General features: G+C 44.3%; 2 protein-coding genes across 3 annotated transcripts in view; both read left to right on the top strand.

Annotated features, from left to right (window-relative positions):
- The window catches only part of otud3 (OTU deubiquitinase 3), a 30,378-nt gene extending 15,701 nt beyond the window's left edge, over positions 1-14,677 (top strand). For both annotated transcript variants that reach the window (XM_070860958.1, XM_070860957.1), the window contains exons 5-9: positions 2,639-2,761; positions 3,329-3,475; positions 4,395-4,491; positions 5,917-6,104; positions 13,391-14,677. In XM_070860958.1, the coding sequence (XP_070717059.1) occupies positions 2,639-2,761; positions 3,329-3,475; positions 4,395-4,491; positions 5,917-6,104; positions 13,391-13,567 (732 nt within the window). In that variant the 3' untranslated portion in view covers positions 13,568-14,677. The remainder of the gene's footprint in view (positions 1-2,638; positions 2,762-3,328; positions 3,476-4,394; positions 4,492-5,916; positions 6,105-13,390) is intronic.
- Positions 14,678-21,053: 6,376 nt separating this feature from the next.
- Positions 21,054-21,683, top strand: LOC139229283 (E3 ubiquitin-protein ligase RNF186-like). The gene has a single exon (XM_070860956.1). The coding sequence runs from the start codon at positions 21,054-21,056 to the stop codon at positions 21,681-21,683; it is 630 nt and encodes a 209-aa protein (XP_070717057.1).
- The last annotated feature ends 5,060 nt before the right edge of the window (positions 21,684-26,743 follow it).

The following is a 26,743-nucleotide window of genomic DNA, read 5'->3' as shown; positions in this document are numbered from 1 at the left end:
GGGGGCATAACCGCGCGGCGGGACGAAGATTTTTTCAGATGAATTTAGATGGAGGTGCGTGCTTTGATTACGCACTTTGGAGGGGTTGGCAGCAGTGGAGTGGAAGTAGGGACCGCTGGGAACCCCCCCCCCCCCCCCCCCCGAGGTGAATTTCGCTGGCGGCGGCCATTCGACCACAAATCGGCGGCCACTCAACTCTGCATGGCACTGAACTAGACTGTTACTCTAGTGTGTCTCGCAGCACCCCACAGGGCAGCTCTGTGACTCTGGGCCAGAAACTGTGACATCATAATGTAATCATTACATCCCATAATACGCATTTATAAAGAACATGTATGATCAGCTGTTGTTGCCATACTCAACAACTTTTGAGTTCTCCTCATCCAGTAAACTGCATCTTTGTTGGTCAGTGGCTGTGCCCATGAAGATGAGAGGTGTTAATTAATGCAGAGGCATGGAACACTTTCCCTCTTTGGGCGCTCAGCGTCAGCATCAAGCACTCCCAGGTCTGTTACAGCACCAGTTAGGGCAGTGTCTAATATATTGCCTCACGTACTCTGCCATTATTTGTCATTTCATGTCTGCTAAAGACTCCTCTTTTATTGGCCCTTGTCCTGCCCTTCTACCAGTACGAGTGATCCTCCACAGGCTGCCCTAAATAGTGCGGGATCAACTTCAGAAACTGGGGCCCCTAAATGGCCCCAAGTTTCCACATGATTTGCTCCTGATTTTTAGGAGCAACTGGTGTAGAACGGAGTATCTTAGAAATCGGAATTCTCCACATTTAGTTTTCTGCAGTTCTAGTCAGGTAGAACAGTTTCACTTTGGAACTGAATTTATTTTTCAAAAGGGGGCGTGTCCGGTCACTGACGCCTGATTTGAAAGTTTCCACAGTGAAAACGTACTCCAAACTAACTTAGAATGGAGCAAGTGAAGATTTTTGTACGCTTGAAAAAACCTTGTCTACACTTTAAAAAATCAGGCGCAGGTTACAAATTAGGCGTCGGGAACGAGGTGGTGGGGGGAAGGGAAGTCATTAAATTCTACAATCAATCCTTAGTTATACTTATACAAATATTATACAAATAAATCCAACCTGAATAAAAATTTATAAGCAAAGAAAAGATTAAATAAACCATGTTCCTACCTGTGTGAAAGTGCTTCAGGCAGGCCTTTCGGGCAGCGGTGTGGCGTCAGTCTCGGGGGCAGGCAGCGCTTGAGGCAGCGGTGTGGCGTCGGTCTCGGGGGCAGGGGCAAGCAGCAAGCAGCCTTGGTGCTTGAGGCAGGCCTTCATTCCCCGCGAAGATGCAGCACCCGGACGGACTTGAGGCCATTCGGCCATGGGATTGCAGCGGCGTCAGTGGCTGGCCGGGAGCCGAAGAAAGAACAGCAGCAGCCTTCGAGCTGTGAGGGGGACTGACTGAGGCCATTTGGACAGGGAGAGGCAGCCACATCAACATCTTTATATTTAAATTTGCAGAATGGGTGCACCACATATTATGCAATGGTTTGCTTCCTCATGCAAGAAATTCTTTGTTCTTGGTGGAAGTTGATCCATTGCAAAGTTGAATTGGCACTTTTATTTCTTCAAACATACAGTCCTTAATTTGCAGGCACTGGTTCTGCAAGTTTAGCAGTGAAAAGCTGAACTCACTGATTTCAGCAGGTGATTTATTCAGCAGTGCTGCTAAAAGCACTCCCTCACACACAGAAATATCAAGAAAATTAAAATGCAAGCCTTTGCAGGGGTCCAAGAAACAAATCTTCACTTTTTCTGCAGCACTTTTAAAAATGGCCGAGTGCCAATGTTTATTTCAGACTGCGCGAACGCTCCAACGCGCACGCGCAGGGTTGCCGGCACCTAGAAGCCTCATTTAAATTGTATCCGCCCCATCCTGCTTACAAAATCGGCGCGAGTGGTAGGCTCCGCCCCCTGTGCGCCGCGCCAAGCAGACATCGAGCTCCAAGGAGCTCGAGAATACCGCGTTTTTTTTTCAGGCGCCGTTTTCGGCGCGAAAAACAGGCACCCAGCTCTGAGGGGCGCCTTTTTCGCCGCGTGTGGAAACTTGGGGCCAATGTTTCAGATAACACAGTGCAACTTGTGGCAGCAATTTGCGTGCATTGGTGCAGCTCGTGCAGAGACACACTGTGCAGTTTATCTTAAACTTGCACTTGTAGGCAATGTTGGGGCATTATGGATGCCATGATGGGCACTCACTGAGAGATGCTGGACTGCTTTCCACCCAAGGGTTCTGCATAGCTGGAGTTTGAAGTCTGTATTCTTAAATGCTGCAGAACCTGGAGGTGTGCACCGAGCACATGCTCAGAGCTTGTCAGTATAAATTAAATGAGGCCGTTGTGCGTATAAAGTCCTTGTGACTGGTTAATAGCTGTCTCTGTAGCTCATTCCCAGTGTTTTCGATGTCAGAATGTGGGAAAAGTTTTTCTCTGCGTCTTGCGTATAATGGTATCATAAACTCATTTATAAAGAACAGGTTTCCCATTTTTATTTGCACGCACAGTGCAATGGAAATCTTGCCCCCATAAGGTCATACATGTCTCTCATACAGTACACTCATGGGTAACTCAGAACAGGAAACACAGCCTTTTAATAGTTAATCAATTATTTTAACTGCAGGTTTTTGGAACCCGGAAGAGCAATGCTGTGGAGTTGCATATTGCCTACAGATATGGGGAGCACTATGACAGTGTGCGTATGGTCAATGATAATTCAGAAGCACCTGCAAACCTGAAGACAGAGGTTGGTAAATGCATATGGTTGTGCCCTTAACCCTTTGTACACTCCTCCTTACACAAGTGTAATGGCAAGTATGCAATATTGAGATCTAGTAGTTCAAAGTTTAGACGGGTCTGCAACCTGCATTCCAGTTCTTAACCAGCAGGGAAAGAGACAGAAATAGAAGTCAATATGTAGCTAAATTCAAAGAAGCTCAAAACAAGTGCAAGTTTAAGCTAGCTTAGAAATTCTTGCTGACACAATGGTTCAATTTCTTTTAATGTTTGCCGCTCAGGCTGTGGAATGAATTCTGAATACAGCCAGGATTCAGGATGGGGAGGGGGTACTGATCTGATTTAACTCTACCAGACAATAGCGACCAGAAACCTTGGTGTCCGATGTGTTAAAAGGTGAACCTTTAATTTTCTTTCGAACTGTGGGTAGAGACAATATACTGTAGGGCTGCCTCTGCATTTTGCAGTGTTTCGTACAGCTCCTGGTTTAAATGCAGCACTTTTAAAAAAAATTGTGAAGTGGCCTCTACAGCACCGGATCCACAAATATCCATGTTTAAATCCGTGACTCTCACAGATGCTCGTTAAAGATGACTCAAAGAAGAAAGATCGAAACAAAATGTGTCATTATCAGATGGAAGATATACGGGATTTTGAAAGTGAAGTGACAGAGACTGATTTGGATGATGCAGTTCAGAAAGTGCGCAACGCAACAGGGTGCATGGTGAGTAACTGGAAACAAATCGGCTAAACTGCCTTCAGTGATCCTTGGCCAAGCTTACAGTAAAACACGTGAAGTAACACTCCCAACTGCTGAGATCAGGCTCTGTATTTATCAATTAAAATCCTCCGAAATGAATTGTAACAGTTCTGCATCTATCTATGAACAGAATTTGTCTTCAGACAGATTTGTTTTAATGTAGGTTTGTGTAAAGCTGCTATAAATGATGTCTGCTGATCATCATGTAAATACCACACTGTTTATATATTTTTAAATTATGACCAGTCTAACAATTTGATTTTGAGATCATGCTTTGTGCAGTTTCTGTTCCTATTTGTGAAGTCTTTGCTTGCTGCGAGTTGCAGTCCTTCATTTGGAGTTTATGGTGTAGGAATTGTATATTTAGGCCCTTTTTAAAAAAAAAAATTTAAAAGACAAACATTTATCAGCGTAGCGGCTAAATGCAGTACCCTGCACCTGGTGCAGTACTGAGCCACAGTAACCAGGATTGATCGATCGATCCAGTGTGGTACTCAGTTGGTTGATCAAGTCAGGGGGCAGTAGGGGTGCTACAATTGGCCTGTGTGCTATTTCGTTCGGAAGAGGGGAAAATCTGCCAGGATTGCTGCTCCTGAACACTATTCAGTGACCCCTACTGAAAGCTTTGGTGCGCGCGGGTGTGTTTGGTGAGGTGGGACATGTCGGGGTTTGGTTGTGATGTCCCCCACAGTCAAATATCCAGAAGACATTTGCTGTTGGGGATCACGCATGAAGAGTGGCCACGGGGATGAGGTGCCAGAGGGTGTGCGGTGCACTTGGAACCAGTATGCGAATAAGAGTCAGTGTTCACAGGAGAGAAGGGTAGAAAAATTGGGAAAGTGCCGTGACTTGTACAGTTGATGATCTCCTTGCTTTCCTGTAGGACACAGATATGATTGTTCAGAATCTGGAGGCTGAAAACTACAACATAGGGTCTGTGATATTTGCCATCTTGCAGATGGATGAGCTGAAGAATAGCAGTGAGTTCCACAAGTGACTATTCGAATACGTTCCGTGTACAACATGTTGCAAGTTCACTTTAATAAGAGATTTTGAACTGTAATGATTTTCTGACTGACTTTGTATTTTGATTGTATCACTGTGTAAGATTTGTCCTTTGGTGTTCCAGATTCCGTTGGGTATTTACACGGTAAACATCTGACTTGTAGAGGGTCCTGAGGTTAGCTTTTACTGTAGTTGTTTAGATGGCATCAAAGATATTTCTGAATTGTAATTGGGTGAATGCTTCAGTTTATGCAAATTTTCAGATCAGTGCTAGTTTATATTATCTAAAACAGGCTAGCTCTGTCAGAATAAAAGATTGCAATTTATAACAGAAGAGATTAGATGAGTTACAATGGGTCTGAAGATGCAGCCTTCCCTGATGGTCCAATGGGTAGATATACTGGGTATAAATATAATGGATATAGCAGTAATGGACTTAGTTGAGAATTTAAAAAAAAAAGTAATATAGGTCTAGGATGTCTTGTCTTGTTTTGCCCCTTTTCACATACTGTAATTGTGATTCAATCATTATGTACTCATTGGTAGGAAAAAAGTTGAAAAACAGAATATTGTTTCAATGGTGAGAGATTGGGAAATGTTGGTGTTCAGAGGGACCTGGGTGTCCTTGTACGCGAACCACTGAAAATTAGCATGCAGGTACAGCAAGCAATTAAGAAAGCAAATGGTATGTTGGTCTTTATTACAAGAGGATTTGAGTATAAGAGTAAAGACGTCTTACTGCAATTATATAGGGCCCTGGTGAGACCACATCTGGGTATTGTGTACCATTTTGGTCTTTTTACTTAAGGAAAGATATTCTTGCCATAGAGGAAGTGCAACAAAGGTTCACCAGACTGATTCCTGGCATGGGGGGGATTGTCCTAATGAGGAGAGATTGAGTAGACTAGGCCTATATTCTCTGGAGTTTAGAAGAATAAGAGGTGATCTCATTGAAACATACAAAATTCTGACATGGTTTGACAGGGTAGATGCAGGGAGGATGTTTCCCCTGGCTGGGGAGTCTAGAACCAGGGGTCACAGTCTCAGAATAAGGGGTCAGCCATTTAGGACTGAGATGAGGAGAAATTTCTTCACTCAGAGGGTGGTGAATCTTTGGAATTCTCTACCCCAGAGGCCTGTGGAAACTCAGTCATTGAGTATATTCAAGACAGAGATTGATAGATTTTGGGATATTAAGGGAATCAAGGGATATGGGGATAGTTGCAGAAAGTGGAGTTGAGGTAGATCAGTCAGCCATGATCTTATTGAATGGCGGAGCAGGCTCGAGGGGGCTTAATGACCTACTCCTAATTCTTATATTCTAAATGCTGTCTGTTGTGTGACCCAGTTTTGGACCTGTGATTATAATCATACGTGAACTTAATTTTTTGTTGGATTAGATAGCGATGAAGAGTCCAACAGAACCAGCTCTAACTGCAGTCCTCAGCACATGGCTTCTCTCTGGATGGAGAATGGAACTGGTACCAGGATCTTTGGAAATCAAAGTGTGAAAACTGAAGAAATTGAAAACAATAGGATGCTGAACGAAAAGGAAGAAAACAAGAGGACCAAAAATAAGCTCTGTAAGGTACGTGTTAGACAGTGTAGCTGGGGACAGATAAAAACATAAGAATTCGGAACAGGAGTAGGCCATATGGCCCCTCGAGCCTGCTCCGCCATTCAATAAGATCATGGCTGATCTGATCATGGACTCAGCTCCATTTTCCCGCCCGCTCCCCATAACTCCTTATCCCTTTATCATTTAAGAAACTGTCTATTTCTGTCTTAAATTTATTCAATGTCCCAGCTTCCACAGCTCTCTGAGGCAGCGAATTCCACAGATTTACAACCCTCTGAGAGAAGAAATTTCTCCTCATCTCTGTTTTAAATGGGCGGCCCCTTATTCTAAAATCGTGCCCTCTAGTTCCAGTCTCCCCCATCAGTGGAAATATTCTCTCTGCATCCACCTTGTCAAGCCCCCTCATCATCTTATACATTTCGATAAGATCACCTCACATTCTTCTGAATTCCAATGCGTAGAGGCCCAACTTACTCAACCTTTCCTCATAGGTCAACCCCCTCATCCCCAGAATCAACCTAGTGAACCTTCTTTGAACTGCCTCCAAAGCAAGTATATTCTTTTGTAAATATGGAAACCAAAACTGCACGCAATATTCCAGGTGTGGCCTCACCAATACCTTATATAGCTGCAGCAAGACTTCCTTGCTTATATACTCCATCCCCTTTGCAATAAAGGCCAAGATACCATTGGCCTTCCTGATCACTTGCTGTACCTGCATACTATCCTTTTGTGTTTCATGCACAAGTACCCCCAGGTCCCGCAGTACTGCGGCACTTTGCAATCTTTGTCCATTTAAATTATAAACAGTTGGCGAGAGGCGGGAGCAGCGTCGGAGCGGCCTATAAAAGGCCCAGTGGGTGTTCTACAGGCAGCAGCAGTTGGCGAGAGGCGGGAGCAGCGTCGGAGCGGCCTATAAAAGGCCCAGCGGGTGTTGCACAGGCAGCGGCAGTTGGTGAGAGGCGGGAGCAGTGTCGGAGCGGCCTATAAAAGGCCCAGCGGGTGTTCCACAGGCAGCGGCAGTTGGCGAGAGGCGGGAGCAGCGTTGGAGCGGCCTATAAAAGACCCAGCGGGTGTTCCACAGGGAGCGGCAGTTGGCAAGAGGCGGGAGCAGCGTCGGAGCGGCCTATAAAAGGCCCAGCGGGTGTTCCACAGGCAGCGGCAGTTGGTGAGAGGCGGGAGCAGCGTCGGAGCGGCCTATAAAGGCCCAGCGGGTGTTCCACAGGCAGCGGCAGTTGGTGAGAGGCGGGAGCAGCGTCGGAGCGGCCTATAAAGGCGGACTTGTGCAGCTACAGCGGGGAGAGAAGGCAAAAAAGAAGTAGAAAGGAATCAAAAGGTGACGTCACAGCCAAGGGGGTAAGTGATTGGCTGGTGATTGGTGAGTAGCTTTTCTTTTTATTTTTTATATCAGTAAGTAAACTGTAACATTGTTACCAATTTAAGGGTATCTAAGGGTTAAGGCATGGCAGGAGAGCTCGGTCACGTGTTATGCTCCTCCTGTACCATGTGGGAACTCGGGGACACTTCCGGTGTACCTGAGGACTACGTGTGTGAGAAGTGTATCTACCTCCATCTCCTGACGGACCGCGTTGCGAAATTGGAGCTGAGGGTGGATTCACTCTGGAGCATCCACGATGCTGAGAATGACATAAGTGGCACGTGTAGTGAGTTGGTCTTACCGCATGAGAAGGATCCACAGCCAGCTAGAGAATGGAAGACCAGCAGGAAGAGTAGTACAAAGAAGGTAGTGCAGGGGTCCCATCTGGTCATCCCCTGCAAAACAGATACACTGCTTTGAGTGCTGTTGAGGGAGATAACTCATCAGGGGAGAGCAGCAGCAGCCAAGTTCATGGCACCGTGGCTGGCTCTGTTGTACAGGAGGGCATGAAAAAGAGTGGGAGAGCAATAGTGATAGGGGATTCAATCATAAGGGGAATAGACAGGCATTTCTGCGGCCGCAATCGAGACTCCAGGATGGTATGTTGCCTCCCTGGTCCAAGGGTCAAGGATGTCTCCGAGTGAGTGCAGGACATTCTAAAAAGGGAGGGAGAACAGTCAGTTGTCGTGGTGCACATTGGTACCAACGACATAGGTAAAAAAAGAGATGAGGTCCTATGAGACAAATTTAAGGAGCTAGGAGTTAAATTAAAAAGTAGGACTTCAAAAGTAGTAATCTCGGGATTGCTACCAGTGCCACGTGCTAGTCAGAGTAGGAATCGCAGGATAGCTCAGATGAATACGTGGCTTGAGCAGTGGTGCAACAGGGAGAGATTCAAATTCGTGGGGCATTGGAACAGGTTCTGGGGGAGGTGGGACCAGTACAAACTGGACGGTCTGCACTTGGGCAGGACCGGAACCAATATCCTAGGGGGAGTATTTGCTAGTGCTGTTGGGGAGGAGTTAAACTAATATGGCAGGGGGATGGGAACCAATACAGGGAGACAGAGGGAAACAAAAAGGAGACAAAAACAAAAGACAGAAAAGAGATAAGTAAAAGTGGAGGGCAGAGAAACCAAAGGCAAGAAACAAAAAGGGCCACTGAATATAAAAGGGCTGCAGGAGGAGTCAAAACTAAAAATCATGGTTTAAAAACTAGGATGAAAACACTCTACCTAAATGCACGCAGCATTCGAAATAAAGTAAATGAGTTGACGGCACAAATCATTACAAATGGGTATGATTTGGTGGCCATTACAGAAACATGGTTGCAAGGTGGCCAAGACTGGGAATTAAACATACAGGGGTATCTGACGATTCAGAAAGATAGGCAAGAAGGGAAAGGAGGTGGGGTAGCTCTGTTAATAAAAGATGATATCAGGGCAGTTGTGAGGGATGATATTGGCTCCAATGAACAAAATGGTGAATCATTGTGGGTGGAGATTAGAGATAGTAAGGGGAAAAAGTCACTGGTCGGTATAGTTTATAGGCCCCAAATAATAACTTCACGGTGGGGCGGGCAATAATCAAGGGAATAATGGAGGCATGTGAAAAAGGAACGGCAGTAGTCATGGGGGATTTTAACCTACATATCGATTGGTCAAATCAAATCGCACGGGGTAGCCTGGAGGAGGAATTCATAGAATGCATACGGGATTGTTTCTTAGAACAGTATGTAACACAACCTACAAGGGAGCAAGCCATCTTAGATCTGGTCCTGTGTAATGAGACAGGAAAAATAAACGATCTCCTTGTAAAAGATCCTCTCGGAATGAGTGATCACAATATGGTTGAATTTGTAATACAGATTGAGGATGAGGAAGTTGTGTCAGAAACGAGCATACTATGCTTAAACAAAGGGGACTACAGTGGGATGAGGGCAGAGTTGGCTAAAGTAGACTGGAAACAAGGACTAAACGGTGGCACAATTGAGGAACAGTGGAGGATTTTTAAGGAGCTCTTTCATAGTGCGCAACAAAAATATATTCCAGTGAAAAAGAAGGGCGGCAAGAGAAGGGATAACCAGCCGTGGATAACCAAGGAAATAAAGGAAAGTATCAAATCAAAGACCAATGCATATAAGGTGGCCAAGGTTAGTGGGAAACTAGAGGATTGGGAAAATTTTAAGCAACAGCAAAGAATGACTAAAAAAGCAATAAAGAAAGGGAAGATAGATTACGAAGGTAAACTTGCGCAAAACATAAAAACAGATAGTAAAAGCTTTTACAGATATATAAAACGGAAAAGAGTGACTAAAGTAAATGTTGGTCCCTTAGAAGATGAAAAGGGGGATTTAATAATGGGAAATGTGGAAATGGCTGAGACCTTAAACAATTATTTTGCTTCCGTCTTCACAGTGGAAGACACAAAAACAATGCCAAAATTTGCAGGCCACAGGAATGTGGGAAGGGAGGACCTTGAGACAATCACTATCACTAGGAGGGTAGTGCTGGATAGGCTAATGGGACTGAAGGTAGACAAGTCCCCTGGTCCTGATGAAATGCATTCCAGGGTATTAAAAGAGATGGCGGAAGTTATAGCAGATGCATTCGTTATAATCTACCAAAATTATCTGGACTCTGGGGAGGTACCAGCGGATTGGAAAGCAGCTAATGTAACGCCTCTGTTTAAAAAAAAAGGGGGCAGGCAAAAGGCAGGTAACTATAGGCCGGTTAGTTTAATATCTGTAATGGGGAAAATGCTTGAAACTATCATTAAGGAAGAAATAGCGGGACATCTAGATAGGAATAGTGCAATCAAGCAGACGCAGCATGGATTCATGAAGGGGAAATTATGTTTAACTAACTTACTGGAATTCTTTGAGGATATAACGAGCATGGTGGATAAAGGTGTACCGATGGATGTGGTGTATTTAGATTTCCAAAAGGCATTCGATAAGGTGCCACACAAAAGGTTACTGCAGAAGATAGAGGTATGCGGAGTCAGTGGAAATGTATTAGCATGGATAGAGAATTGGCTGGTGAACAGAAAGGCAGAGAGTCGGGTCCTTTTCCGGTTGGAAATCAGTGATTAGTGGTGTGCCACAGGGATCAGTGCTGGGACCACAACTGTTTACAATATACATAGATGACCTAGAAGAGGGGACAGAGTGTAGTGCAACAAAATTTGCAGATGACACTAAGATTAGTGGGAAAGCGGGTTGTGTAGAGGACTCGGAGAGGCTGCAAGGAGATTTGGATAGGTTAAGCGAATGGGCTAAGGTTTGGCAGATGGAATACAATGTCGGAAAGTGTGAGGTCATCCACCTTGGGGAAAAAAAACAGTAAAAGGGAATATTATTTGAATGGGGAGAAATTACAACATGCTGTGGTGCAGAGGGACCTGGGGGTCCTTGTGCATGAATCCCAAAAGGTTAGTTTGCAGGTGCAGCAGGTAATCAGGAAGGCGAATGGAATGTTGGCCTTCATTGCGAGAGGGATGGAGTACAAAAGCAGGGAGGTCTTGCTGCAACTGTATAAGGTATTGGTAAGACCGCACCTGGAGTACTGCATGCAGTTTTGGTCACCTTACTTAAGGAAGGATATACTGGCTTTGGAAGGGGTACAGAGACGATTCACTAGGCTGATTCCAGAAATGAGGGGGTTACCTTATGATGATAAATTGAGTAGACTGGGTCTTTACTCGTTGGAGTTCAGAAGGATGAGGGGTGATCTTTCGAAACATTTAAAATCATGAAAGGGATAGACAAGATAGAGGCAGAGAGGTTGTTTCCACTGGTAGGGGAGACTAGAACTAGGGGGCACAGCCTCAAAATACGGAGGAGCCAATTTAAAACCGAGTTGAGAAAGAATTTCTTCTCCCAGAGGGTTGTGAATCTGTGGAATTCTCTGCCCAAGGAAGCAGATGAGGCTAGCTCATTGAATGTTTTCAAGTCACAGATAGATAGATTTTTAACCAATAAGGGAATTAAGGGTTACGGGGAGAGGGCGGGTAAGTGGAGCTGAGTCCTCCCCTCCCTCTCTCTCCCCATTCAATGAGCCATGATCTTATTGAATGGCGGAGCAGGCTCAAGGGGCTAGATGGCCTACTCCTGTTCCTAATTCTTATGTTCTTTTGTTCTTATGCTCTTCGATTTTTTTTTTCTCTGCCAAAGTGCATGACCTCACACTTTCCAACATTATACTCCATCTGCCAAATTTTTGGCCACTCACTTAGCCTGTCTATTCCTTTTGCAGATTTTGTGTCCCCCTCCTCACACATTGCTTTTCCTCCCGTCTTTGTATCATCAGCAAACTTGGCTACATTACACTCAGTCCCTTCTTCCAAGTCGTTAATATAGATTGTAAATAGTTGGGGTACAGCACTGATCCCTGCGGCACCCCACTAGTTACTGGTTGCCAACCAGAGAATGAACCATTTATCCTGACTCTTGTTTTCTGTTCGTTAGCCAATCCTCTATCCATGTTAATATATTACCCCCAACCTTGTGAACTTTTATCTTGTGCAGTAACCTTTTATGTGGCACCTTGTCAAATGCCTTCTGGAAGTCCAAATACACCACATCCACTGATTCCCCTTTATCCATCCTGTTTGCTACATCCTCAAAGAACTCCATCAAATTTGTCAAACATGACTTCCCCTTCATAAATCCATGCTAACTCTGCCTGACCAAATTTTGCTTTTCCAAATGTCCTGCTACTGCTTCTTTAATAATGGACTCCAACATTTTCCCAACCACAGATGTTAGGCTAACTAGTCTATAGTTTCCTGCTTTTTGTCTGCGTCCTTTTTTAAATAGGGGCGTTACATTTGCAGTTTTCCAATCTGCTGGGACCTCCCCAGAATCCAGTGAAATTTGGTAAATTACAACCAATGCATCCACAATCCCTGCCGCTACTTCTCTTAAGACCCTAGGATGCAAGATGAGAAGAGAATGGTCTGTACAGGAACGTGTGACCTGTACCCTTGTTATACCAGAGCTTGTAATGTCCAAGGCGCCAGGTGCTGCAAAATCTCCAAATTTTGTAATGCAGAGTGAATTCCACAGCACCATACAGCGCGTCACACGTCCCACTTCTGAGTCTCTCAATTCATGGTTTGCAGCATCATTTGTGGCCAGCAAACATTTCACAATGGATCTTAAAGGATCAATGGCAGGAAAACCATATAATCAGCTTTTATGGGAGGCAACAGTGCCATCTCATTTACCCCCCTACCCCCATAGCTTTCAAAGTTAGAGCTGCCATCAGCAAAGGTGCAGTAAACAGGTAGAAATAGTGTGACGTTTTTAGTGTGCATTTTCTTCAATATTCGCTCCTGAAGGCATTGATTCGTTGCTGAGGTACAGCTCTGTAAGCAAAGGATGCTCTTCTCCCTCACTCCAAGTATCTTGCTCAAGTGGCCAATATTCATATGTTGTTCTTATCAGTGAGCATTGGCAGGCTATTCAACTACAAGGGGCATCTCAGTCGAGCCCACTCTTGTCCTCTGAATACTTGCACTTCCAGTAGCGGTCACTGGATAGTAGTTAACAGAAGGAAATGCTTTGCTTTTTCTTTCTCCAGGGATACAGAGGCCAATTGTATCCCCTTAACTGCTGCCCCACCAGGCATCAAACCTGGGGCCTTCCTGGCTTCGGCTACTCACTGGATAAATTCAGAGCTACCAGGGAGCTGCTAAAAGTGCAACTTTAACACCACCTGCTGTGCTACTCTATGAAGAAGTTTATAAGGAAAAGTTTTAACTTGGTAATATTTATACAGATCATTTTTTGAAATGCTCATTACAGAAAATAGAGAAATATTGAACATGCATACTGGCTGTTAAAATGGATGGTGTTTATCAATGCATCAGTGAGATTTTTCTGGTCTCATTAATTAGCATTTTTTAAATTCTAGGTTACAAACAAGCAGCGAAAAGAACTGCAAAGGTTAGAGAAGAAGAAGCGACAGGAAGAAAGACATCGACAGAAGGTTCTCGACAGCAGAAGCAATAATTTAGAAGACCATGGGACTGATGGGGACTTGCAAACACCGGTCACCCTAGTAAAAACATTTGCTACTTTAAACATTTGACTTGTGAACAACGGCTCCCTCGACAGCTGGAGATCTCCTGACCTGTCTCCTAGGTGGGGATAACATGGTTGGAGAGGGGAAGGATTTTGGATGTTTTCTGATGCTGCTTTAGATTAAGAAAATATTTGATTTTGCACCTTTTGAAGAAATTGTTTTTCTTTGTAAACTTGAGAGTTTTTCTTCCAGTTTACATGCAAGGTGAAAGCAGTGGATTATTTACATTTTACAAATGCAATAAAAGCTTCAAATGGTAATAAGTGAGAATTAAAATGAGCAATGTGAAATGTGTGTTTAGATGAATTTTAGTAGTAAATGAATTTAAAAGCAAGAATGCTCTTTAATAGCTGTGAAAGTACGGGTTAGAGAGCCTGACTGTAACTTTTTAAAATATCATCCCCCTCCTTGCATTAATACTCATTAATGGAGGTGAAACATGAGGCCCTTTCTTTACAACATATATTTGCACAGCTCCCAAAAGAGATTCCCAAAAGAGATAGCTCACAAATAGTGGATTTTCCCAGGAATATTTCTGAACACATCATTGGTACAGTGTTCAAGAGGTAGTGCTCACCTGTCAGCACCTGTAGGGGTTAGGGCCTTAAACATTTGGAAAAGTGAAGCTGATTCTTTTTAATTCTTTCCAGGGCTGAAGTTTTATTTTAAATTTAAAAGGTACAAATATGCTGCTAACTACCAAACATGAAGGATGCTTTCCCTGCAGACTGATGCTAAGAGTGCGTGAGTAGGCTTAGCGTCTGTTAAACCGCTATGAGGCCACTGGAAGAACTGCAGCTTCTGACTGGCACTAGAGGTTCCTGTATCTTGCTCATTAAAGCTTTGTCAGAGATAATTTGGTTGAACACTCCTGGAGGTGACTTGAGTTAAAGAAACTCCTGAACTTATTTGTTGAATTTCTACCTCTTGAGATTTTTCCTTGCTCGTCAGTAAGGGACCATTTGATTATAGAAAATGGTTGAAAATAGCCACCGAGTGTTTAAAACAGTAACTCCCATGGACAACAATGTTAAACAGCTGGCTATTGTATGATTGCTTGTGTTTAATATATTTTTGTTCTGTATATAAAATTATAATAAATATATGATCACCTCATTGAGAAACTAACTTTGTTAAAAAGCAATTTTTAAAAACAATCTTTTTTTCTGTCACGATGATTTAGAATTAGTAAGGTCTCTTGAGGGTGGAGGCAATTCTAAGACGACATACCTGGTGATGGACATTTGGAACCAAATTAACTCTCTCTGGCAGACTTGGGAATTGAATCTCTGAACCGGGCAGGTCCATACACAACTTTGGGTACTGTTAATGATTGATCAGCCAACCTGGCTTAGTAATGGCCCTTGGAGGGGAAGACCTGTTGGTGGGGACTGGGAAAGCCCTGCAGGCTAAAGCCCCAATGGGGGTAGCTGGACAAGCAGTGGGAAGCTTAATGTTGCCTCTTAGCTGCATGGTGTTCAATGGCTAAACTCCCACACCTGCGTGCACTTGGGAGATCCAAAACCTGCGCCTAAGCTTTCTGGACTTTGGTAAGTGTAACTTGTCCCTTAGGGGAGAGAAAATGCACTCGATAGCAGGACAATCTATGGATTTCTCGATTTGTTTTAGCGACTCAAATCACAGTGATGGATTTCTGTACTTATTCAGCTTGGTTTAAAAAAAAATGTTGTCTATCCCTGACACTATGTCTATATACTTAATTGGGTTCATTTTTTGAGTTTTAGTTTTGGATGTCTAATTTTCCAAAGATTAATTTGTGTATTGGGGGAAGGTTGCTCAGAACACCTCTACACTGACCAGTTTTCATGTACTTTTTAAATTGACCTATGGCCATCCTTAAAAGACCTCTTTCAGGCCCTTTCCCATTTTGCTGCCTTTGCTCCAATGTGGCCAGTTGTTTAAAACATTAAAATTCTAGGGAAATTAAATTGCAGCCCAGATGAGAACTAGAGTTGATGTTCACTTTTCATAGCATGCATGCGGAGAGGAGGATAATCCTGATATTCACTACAGGAGTGAGACATGAATTTGGTAATTGTAGCGCGTTTAGTGCAACATCAATAACTGAAGAATTGTTCAACATTTCACAGCACCCCATCCATACACATCTTTAAGAGCACAAGAGCTGTCTGAATGGAGCTAGAGATGGTGGCTGTCCTCGAGGTACCTCACACTCGTGGCCATTCTTCAAGTGTGAGTCTCCTCTTAGGCAGTCCCTCGGAGTTGAGGATGACGTGCTTCCACACTAATATGAGTTCTCAGGTGACTGATGAGTCCAATGCGGGACCTACAGTCTCTGTCACAGGTGGAGCAGACAGTGGTTGGAGGGACGGGTGGGTGGGGTGCCTGGGTTGTCGTGCGCTCCTTCCGCTGTTTGTGCTTTGCTTTCGCGTGCTCCCGGCGACGAGACTTGGTGTTCTGCGCCTTCCCGGATGCTTCTCCTCCACTTTGAGTGTTCTTGGGCCTGGGATTCCCAGGTGTCGGCAGGGATGTCGCACTTTTTCAAGGAGGCTTTGAGGGTGTTCTTGAATTGTTTCCTCTGCCCACCTGGGGCTCGCTTGCCGTGTCGGAGCTCTGAGTCGAGTGCTTGTTTTGGGAGTCCAGTATTGGGCATGCTTTATCAGATTTTAGATGGTGCGTCTCGGCAGGCTATTCACAATCAAACCCAATCCTGCCCTTACCCCAGTGTCCATACTCATGCACACTTCCACTGTGGCACATTGTATAACAATCAGGAGTCAGAAGCCTGGCTGCCTTTTTTAATCCCTCACCTCCAGTTCAGGCGCAATAGTAACGATCCAACAGATCAACTAACTCAGCATGTAGTTGAAGATTTAAAAACGATTAGTGCTAGTAAAACTAATGGCAAACCTAGCTGGGCAGATTAAAACTATTAAACAACAGAAACGTGGCTCTCTTGAAGTCAGTAATTAGAAAATCCCCAGCAACTAGTAGTCTCTCTAAGCAAGTATCTCATCCCTGTATTACATTATTCATCATTAATACAAAGGAAGGAGCTCTAAGTAATGTGATCCAACTCACATTAATATCCAACTCACATTAATATCCAGCTGCTTTCCTTTTCTCCTTCACTGTGCTGTTTTGTTTGAAAGCAGTTGCGCTGCCTGAAATTTTTATAACATTGCTTTTTGAAGGTAGGCATTTGTAGCCTGAGGGGTTGGGCTCAGTCGGATTCCTGATCCCATGATTACAACAACAATTATTTACGCCTTTAATGTAGTGAAACCTCCCAAGATGCAATCAGACAAAAATTGACATCGAGCCAAAGGAGACATTAGGACAGGTGACCACAAGCTTGGACAAAGAGGTAGGTTTTAAGGAGGATCTTAAAGGAGGAAAGAGAGTTGCAGATGTTTAGGGAAGGAATTCTGAAGCTTAGGGCCTAGCTTGCTGAAGGCATGTTCACCACTAGTGGGGCGAAGGAAGTGGGGGTGCACAAGAGGTTAGAGTTGGAGGAACTGAGTTCTCAGAGGGTTGTATGGCTGGAAGAGGTTAGAGATAGGGGAAGTGAGACCATGGAGGGATTTAAACATGAGGTTGAGAATTTTAAAATCAAGGTGTTGCTGGACTGAGAGCCATTGTAGGTCAGTGAGCACAGGGGTAATGGGTGAATGAGACGGTGCGAGTTAGAATATGGGCAGCAAAAATTTGGATTAAGTTTATGGAGGGTGGAAGATGGGAGGCTGGTCAAAGAGCGTTGGAATACTCAAGTCTGGAGATAACAAAAGCATAGATGTTGATTTCAGCAGCATATGGGATATGCAGAGGCGGAGATAGGCAACGTTACAAAGTAGGCGGACTTGGTGATGGAGAGGATATGGGGGCAGAACCTCAGCTCAGGGTCAAATAGGCTGCTGTGGTTGCGAACCGTCTGGTTGGGCCCGAGACAGTAGCCAAGGAGAGGGATGGTGGCTAGGATTTTGTGGCAGCCTACCCAATGTTTAATTGGAGGAAATTTTGGCTCATCCAGGATTGGATGTTGGACAAGCAGTCTGACAATACGGGCCACTGGCCTAACTCAATATAATCCATTGTTGTATACATATTTCACAGTTACAGTACCTTGCATTTATCCTTAGCCTACCTGTTAATAGGTGATTGGTTTGAGTATTACCAGCTTTCCTCCTAATACTCAGCTGGGCACATAATCTTGGTGTCAGTAAATTGTTATACTACAGTATTTTAGGTGTGTCCTCCATCTCCCTTCTGAAAGACTGGATTTGATGTGGCAAAATGTATTTTCTGATTCCATGATTGTTATGTATTAATGCTTGGGGATCACCAGACATCAGAGGGTGCCGCGGTCGGAGGTCATCGGGCTGTACGCGTGTGGCATGTGTGCTTGGTCACCTGTATATAAGCTGGGTGTCTTGGTCAGGCTGGCACTCTTGGGCTGGAATAAAGATGGATCAGGTTGCACCTGAGTGAATTTACAGTAACCAGACTCTTGAGTCATTACAATGATTGAGATGGAAATCGAGGTGGTTTGTAACTAAAAATTCTGGTCTTGTGTCAATGTCCCCACGCTCACTTTCACAAGGTTTTGTATTTGGTTTCTGGTTTATTGGTTTTATGTTCAGTCTTCCTGTACAGAGGAGCATAGATGTTTAGTAACCGGTTACGGGAGGGAGAAAATAAATCAGGCAGAGATTTAGACAGACACAAACAGACTGGGGCGGGAAAGACAAAGAAGGAACCCGGCAGCGAGACAGATTGGGGGGAGAGAAGACATCATGTTGAGATTTAGACCAACAGGGAGAGGGAAGGAACCAGGCACCAGACAGACAGATGGGGGTGGGAGAGAGGGAAGGAACCAGGCAAAGACACAGTCAGAAGGGGGTTGAAAGAGACACACAGAGCAATAGAGACTGGTCTAAGACTGGTACCCTGTCAAGCTAGCTACATTTTATATAATATAAATATATATATCTATATATATATATAGATATATATATATAGATAGACAAAGAGAGTAAAATGCAAGAGGAAAAATATTTAAAATCAATGATTAATGTGGAATCTCTGAAATTCAGGGAAGTACCGAGATTGTTTAAATGTTGTTCTAATGCCAGGAAAGTGCGGCACAATTTCTGTCAGCTCCAGTGCCAGGACTGTACTGGTCTGAGGCATCCAGCTGTAGCAGGCAGCAGACCATGGATTTACTCTTGTGCAGGAGGTCACTTTCTTCTTCTGTATTAAATGAAAAAGAGCTCTGCCTTAGGTTCTTTGCTGTTGTGACAGATATGAGGTAGTCAGTGGTGCAGGGACAGTCGCGGGACTATTTTCTCTCCCACCAGAGAGTATTTGCTCTTCCCAGTGCTGATCCCGGCAGAGGAGAAGTTACAGCTTCAAATAAAGACTTACATTTCGATAGCGCCGTTCATTACCTAGAAGCCCCGAAGCGATTTACAGGCAATAAGTACTTTTTTGAAGTGTAGTCGCTGTTGTAATGTAGGAGACATAGCAGCCAATTTGTGGCAGCAAGGTCCCACAAACAGCTGTTTTTTAAGAAATAGCTGAAGGAAAATTGCTTGAAAATTAGCCCTCTCTTATCAGGTCGTTTTGATTTAGTACATTATAAGAAAGTGACTTTCTGCACAAGAGTAAATACAAGTCCTGGCGGCTGTGGTATTCGATGAAGAACTCCCCTGTTCTTCTTCAAAATGATACCATGCATTCTTTTAGGTCCACTTGAGAGAGCAGACGTCTCATCCAAAGATAGCAGTTGCGATGGTGCAGCGCTCCCTCAGTATTCCACTAGGAGTGTCCGCCTAGCATTTGTGCTCAAGTCTCTGGAGCGGGACTTGAACCCAGAACCTTTTGACTCGGGTATTGAGCCAGGCTGCAGGTCCTTTGGTAATTTAAGAGGAAGATGGCAGGGGTTCTCATAGCCATTGGGTTGATGTCAGATCCCTGATTCCAGCAATGGTCTCCTGCGGCTGATAGTTCACCAGCTCTCACTGTGAACCCCAACAGGGAATGATAACAACAACGTGCATTTATATAGCGCCTTCAATGTAGTAAAACGTCCCAAGGTGCTTTACAGGAGCATTCTCAAACAAAATTTGACACCTAGCCGCATAAGGAAATATTAGGACATATGACCAAAAACTTGCTCAAGGAAGTAGGCTTTAAGGAGCGCCTTAATGGAGAGGGAGCTAGAGAGACACAGAGATTTAGGGAGGAAATTGCAGAGGAAGCTGAAGTGGATGGATGCGCAAGAGGCCAGAATTGGAGGAGCGCAGAGATCTCGAAGGGGTGTCGGGCTGAAGGAAGTGAAATGGTGTCAAATCCAGCCTCTCAACTACCCTAACGTTATACCCACGGAACTAACAGAAGAAAGTTGGACAGACTGGAATGCTTCTCTTGCAGAGCAGACGCAGATTCCCTGGTCTGTCTTATTGTGTTCTTTAGCTAGACTTCAGTCTGTGCCATCTTGTTACAGGCCCTCCCACATGAAGTTCAGGTACCGAAACCCATGAGTCAGGCAACAAAACCAGATCATATCTGGATGTAAGTGTTAAGTCCTGACTCTAATGTACTGACTTACACGAGACACATGCTGAAGTCAAGGTCACTCAGGACCTGCACCTTTAATTCCAGCTCTCCAGTGCTGCACTTGCCTGAGACCTCCTTTTGTAAACCTCAGTGGGACAGGTATGGAGTGTCTCCTGCAAGTGCACCCCTGGTGGTAAGGTATACTTATTGTTACAAGTCATATCCAGTTACAGTCATGTATAGCATGGTAAGATACAGTTATATACAGTAATGTGAGATACATGACAGTAAGTTAGTTGGGAGACTCTGGCTGCAGGTAACTCTCCAAAACTCCCTTTTCGTTCTGTCCTCCTCCCCCCCCCCCCACCGCTTTCTCCCTCCCTCTCCCCTCCCTCCCTTCCCCTCATCCCCCCCTCCCCTCATCCCCCCCTCCCTCCCCTTCTCCCTCCCTCTCCCCTTCTTCCCTCCCCACTCCTCCCCCCTCTGCTCCCCTTCTCCCCCTCCCCCCCCCCTTTTCCCTGCCTCTGCACTTGCTTAAAGCCTGTTACATCTCTAACGTTTTCCAGTTCTGATGTAACGTTAACTATGTTTCTCTCTCCACAGATGATGCCTGACGTGCTGAATATTTCCAGCATTCTCTGTTTTTATTCCAGCCCCTCTTCGGGTTTATGTCATTGACACAGAAAGCAGTAACCCAGAAGGAATTTTAATTCGCAGCTCCAGCTTCTGCTGAACTGAGTCAGTTGGATCGAGTCAAACCATAAACTCATTAAACTAGTTACACATTACACTTGCTATAACTCTCTGGGGAATGATGCAATAAAACTTTTGAGCTGGAAGAACGTGTGAACGACCTGCTGTAAAGATATAAATACCGAGTGACTGCAGGCAGGAGCAGTCCTGAGGAACCACCACTCTACCTGAAAGTTAGATTGAAACTCCCCATCACAGAATGGAGAAAGTGGTTGTTGGAAATGCCTCGCCATCAGAGTTGGACTGTCAGATTTGCTTCAACAAGTATGACTCTTTCATTCGAAAGCCCAAGCTTCTGGCCTGCCAGCATTGTTTCTGCGCCATCTGCCTGAAGATCATGGTGTCAGACAAGGATGGCTCCTGGGTGGTCACTTGCCCTCTCTGCAGACGCTCCACCCTGGTGACGGAAGCATTGATCAGCAACCTCCCGGACAATCCGAGCCTGATGGAGGTCCTGTCCAGGAGGATGTCCGCCTTCCCCGAATCGGTGCCTGAGATGGTGCTATCTCCGCACCTGCTGATGCAGACCCAAGCTAGCAGCACCTTCACTCTGCTCGCCCAAGATCGTCATCCAGACCAGGACGAAGGCTTCAGGAATCGGGTAGCCGCCTCGGTCATCAGAGGCATTCTAATGACCATGATCTTCTTCCTGGTCCTTATGTTTGGACTGCAGTATTTCTTCAAAAACCCTGCTCTGATCTGCATTCTGATTGTCCTGACTATTCTGTGTGCATTGACGGGGCTGGTCCTTCTGTATGTCACTTGTCAGGACATCCGGGGTAGGCAGTCCAGCCGATACTGTGACTGCCTGCCGTTCACAAACCGATGAAACCTCGAGCCAAATGTAATAACGTCAATACTATCACTGCTATAGCTCGAAAGTCAAATGCTCATGTATTTAAATCACATTTTATGTATTTTATACAATAAAACGTGGGAGTTTAGTTGGGGGACAACTGGTGACATCTCGAGGGGCCAAATGGCCTATTCCTGTTCCTATTTCTTCTGTTCTTCTGTCACCAGTGGGTACTGGGCCAGGGGATTCAATGTTTCATTGAGGTAAATAGAACAATTGTTATTTGCACCGATTAGTATTACGTTAGTTTGGACAGACTGTTAATTTTATTAGTGACCCCTTCCGTTGTTATGGCGGGCCCCACCTATCGCTGGTCTCAGCAAAACAGGGCATCTGGAATCTGCATTCAGTAAACATCTTGAGGCACGGTCGGAATCGAGATTCAAATCAAAGACTGCACCTGTTTTTCTATTGTGCTGTAAACACTGAACTTTGGTCAAGGTCCCTTTATTGCAGAATGTTCTGTATCATGTTGTAATATGAAAGGTACATCTGCAGGTAACAGAGGGAGCGAGCTGAGTTAGTGGATGTCAGCTTCTCTGTGATTGTTTGTAACCTGAAATGTTGCCACGACCAAGAAACCCAAATAAACGGAATTTTTCTATCCCTGTCTTTACATTGTTTATTTTTAAACTCAAGATATATTTTTAGAGAATGTCAAACAATCTGACTGGTTATACCAGGGGATGTCGTGTTATAAAAGCTGAAAGGTCCAGCAGTCGAATGTTGACCTGTCCAACACCTTTTACAGAAATCGACCATTCAGGCCAACTGGACTAAGCTGGCATTTATGCTGCACACAAGCCTCCTCCCACCCCTCTTCCTATAACCCTATCAGCATAGCCTTCTATTCCTTTTTCCCTCATGTGCATAGCTAGCTTCTTAAATACATCTATGCTATTCTCCTTAACTACTCATTATGGTGGCAAGTTCCACATCTTGATTCCTGGGATGGGAGGATTGTCCTATGAGGAGAGATTGAGTAGACTAGGCCTATATTCTCTAGAGTTTAAAAGAATGAGAGGTGATCTCATTGAAACATACAAAATTCTTACAGGGCTTGACAGAGTAGATGCAGGGAGGATGTTTCCTCTGGCTGGGGAAGTCTAGAACCAGGGGTCACAGTCTCAGAATAAGGGGTCGGCCATTTAGGACTGAGATGAGGAGAAACTTCCTCACTCAGAGGGTGGTGAATCTTTGGAATTCTCTACCCCAGAGAGCTGTGAAGGCTCAGTCATTGAGTATATTCAAGTCAGAGATTGATAGATTTTGGGATATTAAGGGAATCAAGGGATATGGGGATAGTGCAGGAAAGTGGAGTTGGGGTAAAAGATCAGCCATGATCTTATTGAATGGGGGAGCAGGCTCGAGGGGCCGAATGGCCTACTCCTGCTTCTAATTCTTATGTTTTTACACTCTTTCCTGATAAGTATATCCTCTTAATTGCAGATGTGATATTCTGCAACGCAGCTCTTGTTTATGGCTGCCTGAAGTTTAAAATTCAAACTTAAGGGATGATTTGATCAAAGTTTTCAAGATATTTAGGGTAGATAGAGAGAATCTATTTCCGCTGGCTGGAGACTCTAGGGCGAGGGGGCATAGTCTAAAAATTAGAGCCAGACCTTGCAGGAGTGAAATTAGGAAAATATCACACAAAGGGTGGTAGAAGTTTGGAACTCTTTTCTACAAATGCCAATTGATGCTTGATCAATTGTTGATTTTAAATCAGAGATTGCTAGATTTTTTTTAACCAAAGGTTATAAAGGATATGGGGCAAAGGTGGATATATGGAGTTAGGTCGCAGATTAGCCATGATTCATAGAATGGCAGAATAGGCTCAAGAGGCTAAATGACCTATTCCTGTTCCTATGTTCCAAATCTGTGACTTAAATTTAGTTCTGTCTCTGCTTCACAAACTCTATGAACTGTTTGCAAGTATTGATGCTAAATTCTAGAATTAAATTTCTTGTGAGATTTTGCAAATAAACCTGACCTATTTTCATGTAAACACCCCACCAAAACTCTCAATGTGCCTTGTGTTAAATTCCATGGATAGATTCAGTGGCAGACACGTTGATCCACACTTTCTGCTGGATTATAATTGTTCTGATTTAAAAAAAAACATCGTTTGGATTAAATTAGCAACAACAAACACCCTCCCTTTTTTGGTTTATAAATTGAAAGATGCATTCATGATGTTGAACATCATCATCATCATAGGCAGTCCCTCGGAATCGAGGAAGGCTTGCTTCCATTCTTAGCATGAGTTCTTAGGTGGCTGTACAATCCAATACAAGAACCACAGTCTCTGTCACAGGTAGGCCAGATAGTCGTTGAGGGAAAGGGTGGGCAGGGAGCCTGGTTTACCGCACGCTCCTTCTGCTGCCTGCGCTTGATTTCTGCATGCTCTCGACGACGATACTCGAGGAGCTCAGTGCCCTCCCGAATGCACTTCCTCCACTTAGGGCGGTCTATGATCAAGGACTCCCAGGTGTCAGTGGGGATGTTGCACTTTATCAGGGAGGCTTTGAGGGTGTCCTTGTAACGTTTCCTCTGCCCACCTTTGGCTCATTTGCCATGGACGAGTTCCGAGTAGAGCGCTTGCTTTGGGAGTCTTGTGTCTGGCATGCGGACTATGTGGCCTGCCCAGCGGAGCTGATCAAGTGTGGTCAGTGCTTCAATGCTTCAACTACAGAACCAGTGGGAAGCTGTTCAACCTTCGCCATCTCCAGGCCAGGTCCAAGACCACTCCGACCTCTGTCATCGAGCTACAGTAAGCGGACGACGCCTGCATCTGTGCACACACAGAGGCTGAACTCCAGGACATAGTCAACATATTTACCGAGGCGTATGAAAGCATGGACCTTACGCTAAACATTAGTAAGACAAAGGTTCTCCACCAGCCTGTCCTCGCCGCACAGCACTGTTAAACATAGAGCAATCTGGACAGCTCTGATTGAGATTGGGGGAGGGTCAATGGGGGAAGGAGAAAGGAGACTTCTTGGTTGAGGAGAATTGAATTAAAGAACAAGATGACAAGACAATTATGGATTAGGAAAAACCATTCGCCTCATTTTAATTCATCAATGTGTTGTACTATCCAATTATTTCTTAAATGATTCCATGGTTTTTATTTCCACTGCTTTCCGAAAGTTAATTCTGTGTGTTAATCACTCTGTGTGAATAATTTCCTCATATCAGCCCCTATACTAGTTTGAACATTTATTCCCAGGTTCTATTCCCACAGTTTAATTTAAATTATTTAAGGTATTTTTTTTTTCTTAAAATCTTAACAATGTTATAACCTCTATAAAATCACCTCTTCGACACCTCCTTTCTAGACTGTAAAGCTCAAGTTTCACCAGCCTTACCTCCTAACACACATTATTGGCACTAGGGATTAGCCTTGAGGCTCTTCTCTGAACTGCCTTTAGCACTTGAATGAGGAGAGACTGGATCGACTGGGCCTTTATTCACTGGAATTTAGAAGGATGAGAGGGGATCTCATAGAAACATATAAAATTCTGACGGGACTGGACAGGTTAGATGCAGGAAGAATGTTCCCGACGTTGGGGAAGTCCAGAACCAGGGGACACAGTCTAAGGATAAGGGGTAAACCATTTAGGACTGAGATGAGGAGAAACTTCTTAACTCAGAGAGTTGTTAACCTGTGGAATTCCCTACCGCAGAGAGTTGTTGATGCCAGTTCATTTGATATATTCAAGAGGGAGTTAGATGTGGCCCTTAGGGCTAAAGAGATCAAGGGGTATGGAGAGAAAGCAGGAAAGGGGTACTGAGGTGAATGATCAGCCATGATCTTATTGAATGGTGGTGCAGGCTCAAAGGGCTGAATGGCCTGCTCCTGCACCTATTTTCTATGTTTCTATGAATGTCTCTCTTGTTTATTTGGCAACCAAAACTGGATGCAATATTCTCAGCACTCTCTTGATAAAGATGTTTGTGGTGACTGAAAATATCAGGAAGAAGTCCGCAAAGTTCTACAATTTTGATGTCCTGGGAAAGAATGAATTAGAATAGGTTAAATTAAACGAAAGGATTAACCTTGCCTGCCCAGTGGCCCAGTTGGTTATTGCAGTGAGTAGCTGAGACATACAGACCAGGAAAGTCCCATATTTGTGCTGAATTAGCTTTTCTCAGGCTTTGGTAGGGATGCAACAATTGGACTCAACACCCCAAGGTCCTGGAGTGAAAAGTTGTTCGGGGTTCCCAATCCTTGACTGCGATCCCGTGACCTTTACTGGAAATATATGTGTGTGAACACGGGGCAAGGACAAGCTGTGATGCCCTCAGTGGTAGAATGGCCTGCTTTCATTCGCTGTTCAGGCGTGCACATGATGAAAGGCCCATCACCGCCGGCCACCTGACAACTACGGAACCCACCGGTGAGGAGTTGATCCATTCAGAAGGGAAGAAAATTGACAGGATTTGGGGGGAGGGAAGGAATGAATCAGGATTTTAACACAGTAAGAATGCAGCATGAATAGAAAACCCTATATAATCTACCTGGTGACATTACATAGAATATACAGCACAGAAACAGGCCATGCGGCCCAACCAGTCCATACTGGCGTTTATGCTCCACTCAAGCCTCCTCCCATTCTTCCTCATCTAACTCTATCAGCATAACTCTCTAATCTCTTCTCCCTCATATGCTTATCTAGCCTCCCTTATATGCATCTATACTATTCGACTCAACCACTCCCTGTGGTAGCAAGTTCCACATTCTCACAACTCTCTGGGTAAAGAAGTTTCTTCTGAATTCTCTCTTTATTTCTTGTTGACTATCTTATATTGATGGCCACAAGTTTAAACACTCTCTCTGTGTATCTACTCTATCAAAACCGTTCATAATTTTAAACACCTCTATTAGGTCGCACCTCAGCCTTTTCTTTTCAAGAGAAAAAAGAGAGCCAGCCTGTTCATCCTTTCCTCATAGGTACAGCCTCGCAGTTCTGGCATCATCCTTGTAAATCTTTTTTGCACCCTCTCCAGTACTTCTATATCCTTTTTAT

This window comes from Pristiophorus japonicus, chromosome 18 (genome assembly GCF_044704955.1).
Source record: "Pristiophorus japonicus isolate sPriJap1 chromosome 18, sPriJap1.hap1, whole genome shotgun sequence".
Taxonomy (NCBI): domain Eukaryota; kingdom Metazoa; phylum Chordata; class Chondrichthyes; family Pristiophoridae; genus Pristiophorus; species Pristiophorus japonicus.
This window is presented reverse-complemented; position numbering and strand designations above follow the sequence as displayed.